This window comes from Barbus barbus, assembly GCF_936440315.1.
Source record: "Barbus barbus genome assembly, chromosome: 30".
Taxonomy (NCBI): Eukaryota; Metazoa; Chordata; class Actinopteri; order Cypriniformes; family Cyprinidae; genus Barbus; species Barbus barbus.
The window spans coordinates 27,199,379-27,215,315 of record NC_136758.1 but is presented as its reverse complement, the minus strand read 5'-3'; the positions used below and the strand labels follow the sequence as shown (position 1 = coordinate 27,215,315).

The 15,937-nt window shown below is 34.2% G+C and overlaps 2 protein-coding genes across 6 annotated transcripts; both read right to left on the bottom strand.

The window, feature by feature from the left end:
* Window positions 1-767: 767 nt before the first annotated feature.
* crls1 (cardiolipin synthase 1) lies at window positions 768-6,305 on the bottom strand. Of its 3 annotated transcripts, XM_079386529.1 has the most exons (9): window positions 6,240-6,289; window positions 5,986-6,132; window positions 5,715-5,889; window positions 4,668-4,805; window positions 4,452-4,581; window positions 2,968-3,053; window positions 2,559-2,627; window positions 1,636-1,727; window positions 768-1,528 (listed from the first exon to the last, which is right to left on the bottom strand). In XM_079386529.1, exons 1-9 carry the CDS (start codon window positions 6,257-6,259, stop codon window positions 1,438-1,440), a joined length of 948 nt encoding a protein of 315 aa, XP_079242655.1. In that variant the 5' UTR covers window positions 6,260-6,289; the 3' UTR covers window positions 768-1,437. The 3 variants fall into 3 exon arrangements, with proteins under 3 accessions (XP_079242655.1, XP_079242654.1, XP_079242653.1); XM_079386528.1 differs by having other exon boundaries at window positions 5,715-6,132; window positions 6,240-6,305; XM_079386527.1 differs by having other exon boundaries at window positions 5,715-6,290.
* Window positions 6,306-6,684: 379 nt separating this feature from the next.
* On the bottom strand, window positions 6,685-15,673 carry mcm8 (minichromosome maintenance 8 homologous recombination repair factor). Of its 3 annotated transcripts, none has more exons than XM_079386524.1 (19): window positions 15,623-15,673; window positions 14,847-15,088; window positions 14,241-14,318; window positions 14,065-14,147; window positions 13,831-13,980; window positions 13,614-13,717; window positions 13,057-13,255; window positions 12,707-12,792; window positions 11,970-12,118; window positions 11,159-11,357; window positions 11,047-11,077; window positions 10,743-10,883; window positions 10,498-10,639; window positions 10,202-10,397; window positions 9,614-9,833; window positions 8,430-8,639; window positions 7,768-7,844; window positions 7,314-7,503; window positions 6,685-7,228 (listed from the first exon to the last, which is right to left on the bottom strand). In XM_079386524.1, exons 2-19 carry the CDS (start codon window positions 15,031-15,033, stop codon window positions 7,136-7,138), a joined length of 2,535 nt encoding a protein of 844 aa, XP_079242650.1. In that variant the 5' UTR covers window positions 15,034-15,088; window positions 15,623-15,673; the 3' UTR covers window positions 6,685-7,135. The 3 variants fall into 3 exon arrangements, with proteins under 3 accessions (XP_079242650.1, XP_079242652.1, XP_079242651.1); XM_079386526.1 differs by having other exon boundaries at window positions 14,847-15,058; XM_079386525.1 differs by having other exon boundaries at window positions 14,847-15,043; window positions 15,623-15,670.
* Window positions 15,674-15,937: the final 264 nt, after the last annotated feature.

Here is a 15,937-nt window from a genome sequence, read left to right as displayed (position 1 = left end):
TTAAACACAGAGGTGTATTTGTACAGTTTGTTTGCGGTGTGCGGAGTCCTGATGGTGATTGTGGCAACACTGAGCTTCTGTCTGTATAAACAGTGTAAGAAAACACCAGTGGAGAACCCACATCTCACCCGCTTAATCTCCATCCCCAATCCAGCGTTCTTCAACCCATAGGAAAGATCACAAGGAATGGAGGAACTTACCTCTTCATATGCAGCTGCATGCGAGAAGACTTTTTCTTATACAGAGGAAATGAATGGAAATGCTCTCTAAATAAGAGTTTTTAGATATTTAGCTGAAATTATTTCACCTAAGTAGGCTAATAGTTCTAACAGACATTCTTAAAACTTACCTGCATAGTTGGCGGGTGACACTCTTTGAAGTATATATACATTCATACAATTTTTTTATTTTGTACTAAAATGTCAAATATATAAAAATTCTAAATATTCATTTAAAAAGCCATTTTAAAAATATATATATATATTTTAAATTCTCTCTCTCTCTCTCTCTCTATAATAATATATTATAAATATAAAAAAAAAAAAAAAAGTAATATATACAAATGTTAAAATATTAATTAAAAAGTACATATAAATCATTAAAATAACACCGTCAGTACATCAGTTAAACAGAGATGGAACACAATGGAATTAATGAAGAGTCGCATGATTTTTAAAGTATATATGATTTCCTCAAAAAGTTGAAAAAAGGATTGTAAATGTTCAAAAAATTAATAAATAACAGTAGTGCATCAAAAACTATTTGTTAGTGTGAAAAGTAGAAGTTTAATACAGTTACAAATTGCATTTAAATATTTAATGACTACTTAAATACTCATTATTTACATTTTTAAGGTCAGTCTAAATCTACTACTTCAATAGAAAAGCAGATTACTTTTCTATTTCTCTTTATTACTTCTGTTTTTTTTACTTTGCAATTCACAGTCTTATGCAATTTGGAATTTAATCTTAGCTAACATTCATAAATACTTCACCTAATCATTGTTTAGACTATTTGCTATTTTTTTAGACTTTTTTTTTTTTATTTCTCCTCAAAAGAAACAGAGTTGCACGCTGCAAATGTGTTGAATGGATTGGTAAGAAAAGAAAGAAATCTGTTGCGCCGACTGAAAAAGCTAGAAGTCTGGTCAAGTTTTTAGAAATCACATGAGCACAAATGTGTATTTTTATTCTGAAAATTTACCCAACGTTCATTAAAAGTGATTTAAAATAAGTTTCCTGTGGAGTTGAAAACCATATACTGATCAAAAATGAAACCCCATGAATTTAATATTGTAAGCAAAAAAATTATAATTTGACTTTATATAGACTAAAGTATCTTAATTACAAAAGTAAGATGTGGCATCAATTTCCATCCTGCACAGAGACTGATTATCCAAATGTCTTGGTCAAAGCTCAATCTCAGATGACTGGACAACTACTTAGTGTTGTTCAGCACCTCCACAGTCTTTTTACCGTAATGATAGTAGCTGTAACCGGATGCTGCGGTCGTCAGTGCGGTAATGTACCTGCAAACAAACACAATTCACATCCATTTAACTGGATTCAATCATTACAATATGAGTCAATGACACATGACAGATGTGTGGATGTGACTGGAGCAGTGAAACCTCACCACAGTGACTGCAGTAAAACACTGTCAGTGTAGTGAAACACAGGCGCAGCCAGAGACGCCGCCACCAGAAACAACTGCACCGCCGTGTTGATCTGAAACACGCACACATGCTTTTCCTATTTTAACAATACCTTTTTTACACAAAACAATAGATTTATAATACTAGCCATCACAATGGTTACCCTTGGCCATAAAATAAAAAATAATCTGCTATCATGCATTAATAACATTTCTATATGAATGCATTCCTAGTTCAGAGTCATTCAAATCTGATATCTATTATAAATACAAACCAAAACTTTACTAAAACTGTTAAAAATACATATTTTAGGGCCTAATAATTTATGCTGACAAAAATGTATTACTATTGTACAGTATAATGTGTTTCTTAAAGTAATAATAAAAATGATCATATTAAAACAGTTAAGGAATATCACAGAAATTAGTGTTAAATTTCATTTGATTACATTTTGACAGATTTAATTCTTAACATTTTTTTGTCTTCATTTGCCAACGTTTTTGATAATGTGTATTAAATATTAAAATCAAAACACAAAAAAACTATTTAATTAATACAATTTAACTAATAATTTATAACAAATTTGACAATAATAGGGCCCTATGAAGATGCAGCGTAACATTTTAAATAAACTTATTGTGTTAAAATAATAGCTTTTAAAGTATTAAATGTTAAAGTTCTATGAATTTAACTGATTAGACATTTTGTGATTACTTATATTTATTTAAAATGTCAAAATGAGGAAAATGAAATTCAGAAAAAAAATAATGGAAAAAAAATAAAACTACATATGGAAAAAAAACTTTTTTTTTTAAATAATATAGTGCCTTAATATATACATTACAACAAGATTTTAATGAAAAGAGAAATATTTATGGTTTGCTAAAAAGACTGAATGGTCCACCTTGCTGATGAGTGTTGGTTTCAGCCGGGCAGTGGTGTAACACGGGTTGAAGAATTTACTGAGTGTTACCTGAACAGAAAATAAGATAAATAACATGGCAATGATTCATTACACAGCAATAATAATTCAGGTGCTTTTAAGTTCTAGCATGTGAAAAATTGTTATCTCATGACCTGTAAAACACTTATATCAGAGCACACAGATCCACATAAAATAACCCTAATAATAATAAATAATAATACAAATTCAGTGGCCTTGGATGCAGAATAATATAAATATATTTTTTCTATGATTATTTAAAAATTTAGACCGATGACTTGCATGCATTTGATTTTTACTTTTGCTCTCCATTTGGGTTTCTTTTAAATAGCTGATCATAGTGTGAGAATAGTTAAAGTTGAAGACTTACTGGAGGTGGAACTGTTTTATAGCGCACATAGAAAACAGCAGCAATCAGTGCTACATCTCTGCAAATGATCAGTGCTGTCAGTGGAGCTGTGAGGAAACACAAGAGCACTCGTGAGTGAGAGACGCGTCTGATACTGCTGAATAATTATCAACAACTGATTTATTATAATATAAACAGCTATTTGATTTATCTGTTCTAATGCACTGTGTTTTCTGAGATCTTGAATTACTAAATATGGACTAGTTGTGGGCTGGTAAGCGAAAAGCTGTTCAAACCTCATAAAGGGAAATAAAAGAACACCACTAAACCAAGACTGTGACACTTAACCGCAGCTTCCTGTTCTGAGTGTATGATGTGTTCTGCTGAATTAAATATTAACATTTTCTGTTCATTTACTCACTCTCAGGTCATCCAAGATATAGGTGTTTTTTCAGTAGAACAATAAAGAAGATTTTAAGATGAAACTGCGGTCCATGGTGATTCATCAAATGCAAAAAAAAAAAAAGTGAAAAAAAAAAGCATATCAGGCAACACAGAATTAATACCCCTGACTCCTGATGATATATTTTGGAGGTCTTTGCAAAAAACTAAAAATGTTTACAACATTATTACCTGTAATCCAGAGCCTCAGGCACATGAAGAAATCTGATTCTTTCAGACAGTGTTTTAATGAACTGGTTCAAATAACAGATTCTCCAGTTTGTTTACGTAATCATGCAATGACATTGCATATACACAATTATATTATTAAATCACCTGATAATGATGTGAAACGTGGATGTTTTACATGTTTAAGGTTCAGCTCTCCTCTTTACATGAACAATGAGAAATCATAAAAACCTTCATTTAGTCCCTTCCTTTTAGTGTTGGGTTCACACATGCTCATAGGTCTCCGGTCCGAGTTGATCTGTTTGCTCAGTTCAGTCACTGTTGGAGGAACTAGAGCACTGAATGATTCATTCCTTATAGGATCAGATACGCCAATAATTTGGCTCATTTCCAGGCGTCTGAAAGCGAGTTTTGATTTAGTTCTCCAGCTGTTAACTGTTTCAGATGCTTCAGTCTGATTTGGTGAACTGGTTCAACCAGATGATTCGTTCACAAACCAGACTTCACTCCAGACCATTTGCCTCAGGCTCTGGATTACAGGTAATAATGTTGTAAAAAATGATCGGTTTCTTGCACAGACTGATCGTTTCGCTTCATAAGACCTCAATATATCGCCAGGAGTCACAGGTATTAATTTTGTGTTGCCTGATATGCTTTATTTGACTCAACTTCTGACTTGCATTTTATGAATCACCAAGGACCACAGTTTCAGCTAAAAATATTCCTTATTGTTCTACTGAAGAAAAAGTCACTTACATCTTGGGTGACCTGAGAGTGAAATTCTCATTTTTGGGTGAACTGTCCCTTTAAATCTGGGTCTTCTGGTCAATAGATAATGGCAGAAATGTAATTTTTGTATGATCTATTCATCACACCTGGGATGAGTTGTGCATATGTCAGACTGACGTAAAGAACACTGATGAGAATCTTATCAGCCAATGGATCCAGAGCGCTGCCCAGAGCTGACTTCTGATTGGGCCAATTACGTGCAATGTAGCCGTCCAACTGTAAGAGAAACCAATGATCAATAAAACAACATCAGCTTAAGGACAGATTATTAAGAACCACAGATCATGCTTTCTTTAATTTACCAAGTCTGTTGCTCCAGCCAGTACAAAAAGCCCCAGAGAGACGTGGAAGTACTGCTCCATGATTAAGTATCCCAGCACAGGAGACAGAACGATCCGGGCCACGCAGAGGTAATTAGGGATCGTCCATGGATTCTCATACTGCCAATAAATGACGTTACATGGCGTTATGAATATGCAAGAAGAAAACATTTTATTCACACTTTCCTTGGGCAACAGAAATATGAAATCAGATATTCTTTATCAGTATTTTTGTCATATTCCAGTACAAATATCTAGACAATCATGTGAACTATGAACATGATCCACTAGTATCTGACATCCACAAAGTGAAACAATTATCTTTTTCCAACAAAACATCTGTTGATTTATCATTTCAAACTGTACAAATTATTCTTGCCAAATAATTTGTGCATCTTTCACTGCAAACAAATATGCAGAATGACATAAAACACAAAGTCTTGTTTTATTAAAAAAAACATCAAAATTAAGCAGTTTTATCCTTAAAAACTTCTATACTTAGTTATATATCATATAAAATATACAATTTCGTACAAAAAAAGTAAGAAAATTATTTTTTGCAGTAAAGGTTGCACACTTTACAAACAACATATTTGGCAAAAATACATTTTTGTGATTCAAAATGATAACAGATGTTGAAAATAAAGACAAAAAGTAACTAAAATGTACTGATTTAATTGACTGATTTGGTAAACTATATATTAAACCCATTTAAAATATTTATATTTGGAGGGAAAAAAAAGTTTTGCAAGTTGGATAAAAGTTGTTTTTACTATACTGATATATTTATTTATTTATTTTTTAGTTATATTATTACATTATATTACTGTTAATTATTTATGCATTTAATTCATTTTATTATACATACATCTATTTTCACATTTTTACACTGCTCTTCTCTGACCTTGCGGACCCCTGGAGGTCCCCGGACCCCAATTTGAAAACCCTTGCTGTAATTTAATTAGACCCAAGATCAAAACAAGTGTGTAAAGGGTGTAAAAGTTTAAATAATAAGCCTGATTCACTCACCAGCTCTTTAAACTGGAAATGTCCCTCATTAGCTGCTGCTGAAGAGCCTGCTTGATCTTCACCTTGTCCCCTTGAATCCTTTTCCTCCAAAACTGGCTTTCTAGACGCTTCAGTACAAAACCCATTTGTACCATACAGACTGAAACTACTGCAGTGATGTTTAGACAGTTGTGATCTACATATAAGAGAGAAGAGAGGGTCTGATCTCTGTCTGACTTCTCTGAGAAGCTCCAGATCTGGTCTACAGCTCAGAGGTGAGGCGCTCCAGCACCTGGTCTTCAGTCTCTGAAGCCATCTGAGTTGTGAAGTAGTGTTTTTCAGCGGTAAGTCTGCAGATGTTTTGTCGTAACAGCAGGTGGAAGCAGTGCTGACTGTCAGTCTGTGTGTGTGTCCTTTAGCACAGCTCAACCAGATCTTCCTACAAGCCGCCAAAAACATGTCAGCGGCTTTATCTCAGCAAAACTAGACGATAGATAACCCTGAACTGTCTAACTGTCTCTTTCCCAATTAATTCGTTCATAATACTTTTTATTTGAGACATTCATATCTGTCGATCCACATGTTTCTGTCCTGCCGTGTTCCGATCTGGATGTTTGCGACAGTTGTCAAAAGGGGGCGGGGAATTAAAGGGAACGCGCTCTAATATGAGATATAAAAAATAAATTAAATTAATTGAACGCTGTCTACAAAATGCGACATAAGTTATATAATATATTTTTTGATGCTGGTGACAGCGCATACCAATTTACCACATTTTTACTGTAGTAAAAACATCTTTAATTGTAACATTATCTTTTATATTCACAAAACTGCAATTCAGTTTATCAGCTAATAAATATAGTTAAACCATTTGATATATAATTATATACTTTATTAGCTAATAAATGCAATATATATCATAATAGTTAATAGTAATTAACATAGGACATTTTTTTAGCATCTATCATTTTGATTGTTTTTTTTTGTTTTTAGATGGTTTTTTGCAACTTTTTTATGGAAAACAGCATTTATATGCATTTGAATGTTCTTTTATATTTAATCGATTGCAATTAAATTCATCAGCTGCACATCTGTAGGTTCTTATACGGTTACTGATAATAGTATAAACAGACATAAACGTTCAATATTGAACAGGAGAATCTGCTGAAAGGACACAGCTAACATCATAAAATACTAAACTACTTAAACATTCATTAATGTGGTTACTGTTTGATTTTGTGCATATTATATACAGGAAAATACTATTTAAAACATGTATGAGTCTATTTATGTACATGAAAACAATGTAGTTAATAACATAAATACTGAAGCATTTGTGTAAACATACATCACACTGTATGTTATAAATATAATATCTGTTGCATTAAAAAACAAACACAACAATGACACGAGAGTGTAAAACATCGTAAGAGATGGCTGATTCATATGGTTTGAAGCTGATAGGTCCTGTGCCCTTTCTTCAGAAGATAGCCCTGCTCATTGAGTGCACCGATGAAGCCCTCAAAATCCACAACCTGAGAAAGCAGAAGTGGAAAGAGCACTAAAACAAAACTGAATGCATCATCTGACAGCGTGCTCTGTAATGTAGATGATGTTCACCTGTATTTGCAGATCTTTGGCGAGCTGTCGTAGCTCCTGGAACTCAAACATGCTTTTGTTTGTGCGTTCTGAGAGTCTGTTTAGCGCTGTGACAAATTTCTTGACTTTGGAGCGGTTACTCATCCCAGAGCCCAGCTGAGAGCGGTCAAAATCCAGACGGCCAAATTCATCAGAGTAAGTGTCGGCCAAGCTGATCGTGGAAGAACATGAACACTTTTTGTTGCATGAAAGAACAATTAACCATTTTTAAATCAATTAAACTATTGAGGAAATATAATCTGAGACTGACATATAAATGTTTTTTTTTTTTTTTTTTTTTGATATACAGGTAGATACAACACAGATGTCAATGAAGACAGTTAGTTAGATTTTGTTTTCATGGGGTGTTATGATTGTTACTTAATAATGCAGATTTAGACCCATAACTACATAAAGTGCAGTGTTTGTGAGTCACCTGTGTTTCATGATCTCCACAACATCCTCCGCATCACTTTGCGTAGCTTTTTCTCTGAGCTCAACACGAGCTCTGGCCTGCAGAGATAGAGAGAGAGAGCGAGAGAGAGAGAAAAAGAGAGAGAGAGCGAGAGAGAGAGAAAAAGAGAGAGAAAAAGAGAGAGAGAGAGAGAGAGAGAAAAAAAAGACTGTCATGCAGAGACCCTGAAATTATTATTTAGACCCCATGAAATCAAAATGTTATTTATTTATCAAAGACCTTTAGTGCATGTCTATAGAAAGTTTGCAACCAAAAATATTAACACCTCTTGGAATTATTAAGATCTTATGTCTCTCTTGCTGACTAAGGCTGCATTTATTTGATCAGAAAGTAAAAACAGTAATATTGTAAAATACTTATACAATTTAAAATTACTTTTGTCTATTTGAATTCATGGTTTCCACAATAATATAAACATTTTCAACATTGGTAATAATCAGAAATGTTTCTTGAGCAGCAAATCAGTATATTAGAATGATTTCTGAAGGATCATGTGACACTAAAGACGGGAGTAATGATGCTGAAAATTCAGCTTTGCATCACAGGAATAAATTACATTTTAAATGTATTAACATAGGGAAAAAGTTATTTTAAATTGTAAAGTTTTTTTCTGTGTTTTCCACCTCTGTGAGTCGGATGAGGGACTCCAGCTGGCGGGTGGTGATGGGTGTGCTGTCGGCCGTCTGGTTCTGTTTGCGCAGCTCCAGATAGAAGTCCTGCAGCACCTGCGCAGCTTCTGCAGAGAGAGTGGGGTGAACGTAGTGCCGGGCGTAACCCACGTACTTCCGCAGGAGCTGGTGAGGGATGGGGTCAAAGGCCTCTCCAGGAACCACCTACAGACAAAAAAAGAAATCAACATTAGCATAGATGTACTTTACTGTACTGTATCAACAAGTAGTAGTAGATGCGTTAATAATATATTGCACAGCATTAACTGCCAATAATTAACATATGATGTTTAATAGATGAGTAGCTGTTGTACATTCAGACAGGTGCAATAGTAATAGAGATACTTGTTTAAACAATAACTACTAATGTTAGTTAATGTTAGGTAACAATACATTACATTTCTTAGTTGTGCATTATCTAACATGAATTTACAATGAGCAATATTTTACAGCATTTATTATTTTAATTTTTTTGTCAAAGAATATAATTATTCTTTGTTTATGCTAATTTATAGTGCATTCACTAATGTTGACGGATACAACTTTTGATTTAAAAAAATATCACTAAGATTAATAAATGCTAAAGTATTGTTCATTGTTAATAAAGTAGTTAACTCATTTTAAAAGAAATTAATTAATTGTAAAGTGTTACCAAGAGTTTATGAATAGATAAACTAAATCAAATTAAATAAACTAAAATGATGCTGAACAGATTATTTGTTACACATTCAAGAATGTAAGAGCAATAGTAAGTGATAATTGCAAACACCATAATGTTAGTTAATTTTATTAATAAAAGCTATTACAAAGTTGTTAGTTAATAAAAATACAACTAATAAAAATATGCAACTTTTGATTTTAATAATGCATTTAGTAAATGAAGAAATGAACTTTAATTGAGATAAATATATGCTTTAAAACTGTTCTTCATTGTTTGTTCATGTCAGTTTAGGCCATTAACTAATATTAAAAGATACAAATTTTGATTGTATTTAGTGAACACTGAAATTAGACCATTTTTTCATTGATAATGATAACTAACTTTAACAAATGTAAACTTATTGTTAAGTGTTATGATAAAGGGTTTTCAGTAGAATTGGTTAAGAAATAAAATCATGAACTCAGTGAAGTGGCATTACTTTGAGTGTGTCTGCGAGGGGTTTCTCTGAGGACACCTCCAGAATGGAGATGCTGGACTCCTGTGTGCTGTAGCGTGTGACAGCAGCACTGCTGACCGCACCGTTCTTTCCTGCACGCATGGCCATCACGTGTTCGGACAGCAGGTGGTCGTGGTCCTCGTTAGGGGTGTCCAACAAGATGAAGACCAGATCGAACCTGGACAGCAGCGCGCTTCCCATTCTAGAGGGACACACGCAACACTTTTAACACTGAAGGCATGTTATGGAAGCAGAAAAGCCCCCCCAAAAAAACAATAAAACAAAAAATTCGGCCTGTTGTTGTTTAAGCACATCAATCTGATGTTCGATGTTGTAAAAAAGACAAAATATGCATATCAATTATTAGACTTATAAACTATGTTACTTGGCAGAAGAAGTGTTGATTATAAATTCACTGAACATTATCATATCAGGCTTATTGGTCTGTTACACAGACTATTTGTTGCTTATTGCTGTATCTGTAATCCTCTCTATATTCAAGGTAGTAGTATATTTAGTAGTCTTTAGTAGTAGTAAAAATCATTAGTAGTATCTCAGGCATACACTCACTTCAGGTTCTCAGAGACAGTCTTGGCTTTATTGTAATGCCCTCCGACCGGATTGGCCGCTGCAATGATGGAGGTTCGAGCAGGAAGTGTGCAGACAATCCCAGCTTTAGCCAGACTGATGCTCTGCTGCTCCATGGCCTCCAGAAGAGCCTGATGCTGGCTGCCCATCTTATCAAACTCATCAATACAACAGATTCCTGGTGAAAATATTTCATATTAAACATCACATTCCCAAGAATCAGCCTTCCATGTTTGTATCCTGAATTGATTTAGATGTCGATGTTGTAGGTTAAATACCTTGATCTCCCAGCACCAGTGCTCCAGCCTCAAGAGCGTAATCTCCCGATCCGCTGTCCCGGGACAGAGATACAGTCAGTCCTGAAGTGGTGGTTGTGTTTCCACACACATATACACCCCTTGGAGCCACGTTACATACGGCCTGGACACATACAATAATAACAACAGCACACATATGTCATTTTAATAAAATTCAAATCATCTGACTGGGTGATAAATGCATTGGGACTCATGAGATCATGTACCTGTAACATCTGACTTTTACCAAGTCCAGGGTCTCCAACGATAAGAATATGTGGGTCTCCTCTTATTGGGATACGATTTTTATCATCAACATACTTCTGACAGCCACCAAACAGAGCCAGAGCCAGTCCTGCTTTGACAAGCTGAGAAATCACAGAGATATCACGGACAAATTAAAGGAGGCATATTTTGTTTGTTTATCGCTTCATTTATTAAATCTAAGCTTCAAAAACAACAAAAAAAAAAGAGCGAGAAATCACAGGAACAAATTCAAGTTACATAAGAACACAATATTTGGACACTTACCAAATGGCCATAAATGGCAGGACAAAGAGAGCTGCAATTAAACGAAAGTCAAATTAGCTTCTTCATTTGTAACATGTCATGATTGGCTTTGTGTTCACTACATGTTACTCACTTCACTATGAGTTTGAATAAGTCCTCTTGAGCTTGAATTTCTTGGATGGCGTAGAGATCTTTGATGGAGAACTCCACTGAAGGTCCCTGGCCCTCAGAATCAGCCGCCGCTTTGCTTTTCTGACCCTTCGAGTTGCTGACAGAATTCGCCTGAATGTACAAGAGGAACATACACTTGTCCTTCTTGTTTCTGCCATTTCCTGAAGAAAGAATTAATCAAAAATCAGAAACAGGAAAGAAATGTCTTGAATAAAATAAGGTTTTAATCTGTTGATCCTGAACACTATCATTATTAACTATCATTATTGGACAAAATAATATTGGACATTCTCTAATCAAAGATAGTACACTAAGTGTAAATAGCAAAAATAAAGGGTAAAAGTATTGTAAATAGTAGTTATATGCTATTTGCACTACGGCAGGATATTTGCATTTAGTGCAAATAGGCACTCCAATAAATAAATATATGGATATAGTACATTAATTTCAGTCTAAATAATTATACTATGTGAGAGCTATAACAGCTCGGCACAAAGAGCCTCTCTGCACAGTGAATGTGACCATCATGTAAAAACCGAATGAGACAGAAGGCCACCCGAGGCGGTCCTGTTTGTACAGCCCATTGGGGCCAGATGCAAAAATAGCACTAGCAGAACTTTGCCGGACTGTAATATGATTGTTTCAGTTAAGTCCTTGTTACTGAGAAGCTAAATGAATGAGAATCAATCAACTGTTAATAAAAAAAGCACCTTATCAGAATCTACCAGCTTTCTAAAGATCGTTACACTGACAGTGTGGACAATGTCTCGTACCCTCTTCATTGGACACTTTAATGACCCCTGTGATGGTGACCATGTCTCCAGGCACACAGCTGTCCACGAGGTCCTGTGTGAGCTCACATTCAATGGTGCGTGGGATTCGACCGGACTCACGCTGGTCACCTGACATCAGCTCCTGAACCCTGTGAAGAGCACAGCACAAGAAACCAATGAGGGGATCATGGTGTTCTCTAAAACATCTCACACCAGGGCTGTTACTGTTCACATTTTTTGTTGTTTTAATTTTTTTTTTTATAAAAATAGAAATAAAGCTAAAATTAAATGTTACTATTATATAAGAAATTAAACAAAAACAAATGAAAACTAGAAATGTTCCATTTGCAACTAACTGAAATTAAATTACTTTAAGTTAAAGTACTACAATTACTAAAAATAAATTAAAATAAATAATATTTCTATATAGAAATATTACAAAATAATAATGTCAAAAAACAAAAATATTAATAAAAACTAATCCAAAATATTAATACATTATATAATAGTATATAAATAATACTAAATCAACAATGGGCAAACACTCACCAGAATAATAGAAATTAATTAAAAACATAAATGCTTTAGAAAAGATAGCTGAATATATTTATTTGATGATGAGAATATTCACTGAAGCATTTACGCTGAACGCTAAAAAAAACAACTGTATAAAAAAAGGAACAAGATATTTTTCTGCTCAGATAAATGTTGTTTCATACAATTATATATTTACATACTTTATTGTCTGCCAGTCAACAGTGAGTGTTAAAGGTGAACTTCTGTTTGGAGTGAACGACCGACCACGACATTCAGTCTGTAAACACTGAAAGGGAAAAAAAATATATTAAACATCACTTAATACAGCAAACCTTTGTTACAGTTACTACTTACTATTTGCAATAAATCTAATTTTATGTGCATTGTTTACAGATTATCCTTTGTTCTATATGTAATTTGCTCTGTAGACCTAGTGAAATGAGCTTTTATTCCACTGCATTAATATATATATGGGTGAAACTGCACAAAACTTTACTAACATTATTTAGTAAACAAGTAATGCTTGTCTGAAGCTGGAAGCATGCGGTACCTTAGTGGGTATGGTGTATTTCCCATCAGGCAGTGAGATGCTCTGTGTGTCTCCACAGCTGTTACAGACGAACGCCAGCTTACCGCAGAGCGGTTTAATGTTACTCACTCTCACCACGGTGCCTCTGATCGCAACAAACTTGCCGTATAAATTCGCTCTCAGACTTTTCAAAGGAGTCAGTGGCTCGTAGTTATACACCCTAAAAGAGAGAAATAAACAAAAAACTAAATGAAAACATTTTTAGAGTTTTTTTTTTTTTTTTTTTGCAAAATGTAACTATATTAATCACCCAACTCTTAATACATAAGTATGTCCAACTTTATCCGCATGGATAAAGTTTATTGACGTAGGGCTATACAGACAATCTCAACTACTTGTTTGATTGTATTTTTGCAGAATGTAAACAATATTATCACCCATCTAATCTGCTAAATGCAATTTAAAGCATGAAAATAAATATGAATTTCTGTAAAGCTGATTTGAAAAAATGTGTATTGTGAAAAGCGTATGTAAATAAATTAGATTTGACTTTCATATAGTCAAGTTAACAGTCTCACCTGGCGCTGATATGAGGGATGTTGCTTATGGGCCGCAGACCAGCAGGAAGCTCTTCCTGTCCCTGCAGTTCTGCTGCATGTCTCTCCAGATCCACAGTCAGCACCTGTGGAGAAAAAAAAATCTATTATTTTAGCTTGATAGTTAGAGATTCTGACTTCGACTAAAAGCAGTCAGTGACAAACGCACATTTATGTAAATGCATAACACAAAACCCACCTGATGAATTGCGACACCTAAGCAGTCCAGTATCTTCTCAGGCATCTCTTTAAGATCTTTGGCAAGATCAGGTAGTGTGTGAGAAATCAGTTTGTTAGACAGAAGGTCTTTGTAGTCCACCAAAATGCTGCCTTTCCTTTCAATCTCATCCTGGGAGATGAAAAAAAATATATATAAATAAATGAAGAATTAAAATGAGGGAATTAGGGAAAACCATGCTATGAATTCTGATACCTTATCATAAAGATCAATCTGCGATGTGAAGTACTGCTCAAACACTTTAATCTTCTCAACATATGGTGAACTTTCGACAAATCCTGGAAAAGGAACGCACAGAATATTTTAAGACATGTTTTTAACAGGTCAATAACAAATGTTTAAACATAATAGGAAATGTGAAAATATCACACCTTCAGAAAAATAGAGTCGCCATCCTTTGTATGGACACATGATGTCAAGGGTTGCTTGACTAACTTGTGGAGTAAATCCTGTTCAACAAAAAAAAAACATGTAAAACATAAATAATCGACAAATAATCAAACAATAGTTTATCAAGTGGGACAGGGTTTCTGCAGTTTTATGAAGGTAAATTTAAGAAATAGATTAGATATTATTAGATATTTGAATTCAAAAACATAAATACTCAAAAAGATTTTATTTTCTGCAAAGCATGCAACATTTAATTCCTTTTGAATTGAATTGAATTGAAGTCTTTTTGAACTGAACTCTGATTCAAGACTTTTAAGGCCTTCATTTGTGGAAGTGCAAAATAAATCCCTGGTGGAAAATGTCAGTGTAACAAACAAAAATCAGTAATAGATTATCATTTCTTAAATACAAAATATATATTTCCTAGAAAACCTGACCTTGTGTGCTACGAATAGTGTAGGTTCTGTTAATAATTGCTTAGTAGCTTTGGATAAATGCATCTGCTAAATGCATAAATGTACAAGTAAACTACATAATTTATTATTTTGCCTATAAAAAAGCTATTATCTAACTGACAAGACAGTTACCATGTTGTGTATTGTTGGTGGAACGGTTCCCCCCTCCTCCTCCTCCTCCTCTGCTCCATTGACGGCCTGTCCAGCCTCTGTACTGACCATTATTCCATCCTCTTCCTCCTCTCCACCCTCCTCCTCTTCCTCCAGCTGAGTTGCTTCCACCCCTCCATGACCCTCGAGCAGAACCCTGACTGCTCATCCTTCACCCTCTGAAGATCACACAGCTATCAATGTGGCACAGAAACACAATCGTCCTGATAGAGATAAACATCAACGATATCAATACAGAGCCTCTGTTTCTTTACAGACACTCTCTCATCAGCAGGGACCGGTTACATAAACTACTTACACTAGTCTTAAAAAGTTACTCATCTTATTTGTTTTCTACAAGACTTGTCATAACTTTTTAAAACCAGTTAGAAAAAGGTAAACCGGTCTAATTTGAATCAGAAAAGCAAGACTGGTTAGCACTAACTGGTCGTCACACATAGAGGCTATGTTTATACAACTGGTTTATTAAAATAACCGAACATGAATTATATTGTACTATGTGATATTCTAATAACCTAACAATTAAGAGACTAAAATAAATCTATATCAGTGAAATATGTGCTAGAATGCGCCAAATTAATGAAGCAGATAAAGAATATCTCTCTATGTTAATGTTTCTTACTTTACAACGGCTCGAATTAACGTTATAAGAATTAACACGCAAAAAACAACATAAACTGAGAGAACTTGACACATATTTTATTAAAGAAAGATATCTTTCTGACAAAAGTACTTACTACAGCCACCGTTTGTTTACTTCCTCAGTCAGTGACATCCGGCGAGGCTTCAAGTTTGGCGCTAATATGACGCCACTTCCGTCCATGCGCAGAGCCGAAAATATCGAGTAAAGATTATTATTATTTGTTTGTTTGTTAGTTTAGCTTACTTTACTAAGCTACATTTAAATGCCATTTAATTTCAGAAAATTCATGTTATAATAATAAATTGATTTCCAATTGTATGTATACGTGTTTTACCCATTTGTTTATTTTTTCGTACTATTTTTCAAATTTGTTCATTTATATATTATATGATTTAAATATTATATGAAT

Bases quoted from the DNA above. Each gene is read 5' to 3' on its own strand.
- mcm8 (XM_079386524.1), bottom strand. From the start codon at position 15,033: ATGAGCAGTCAGGGTTCTGCTCGAGGGTCATGGAGGGGTGGAAGCAAC. The intron at 8,640-9,613 runs GTAATGCCACTT...TTTTGTCTGTAG, and splicing joins CCCTCGCAGACACACTCAAA to GTGGTTCCTGGAGAGGCCTT. The intron at 7,845-8,429 runs GTGGAAAACACA...CTATCTCTGCAG, and splicing joins CCCTCATCCGACTCACAGAG to GCCAGAGCTCGTGTTGAGCT.
- crls1 (XM_079386528.1), bottom strand. From the start codon at position 6,259: ATGAATGTCTCAAATAAAAA. The intron at 4,582-4,667 runs GTAAATTAAAGA...TTTCTCTTACAG, and splicing joins TGGCTGGAGCAACAGACTTG to TTGGACGGCTACATTGCACG. The intron at 1,728-2,558 runs GTGGACCATTCA...TGCGTGTTTCAG, and splicing joins AACCAACACTCATCAGCAAG to ATCAACACGGCGGTGCAGTT.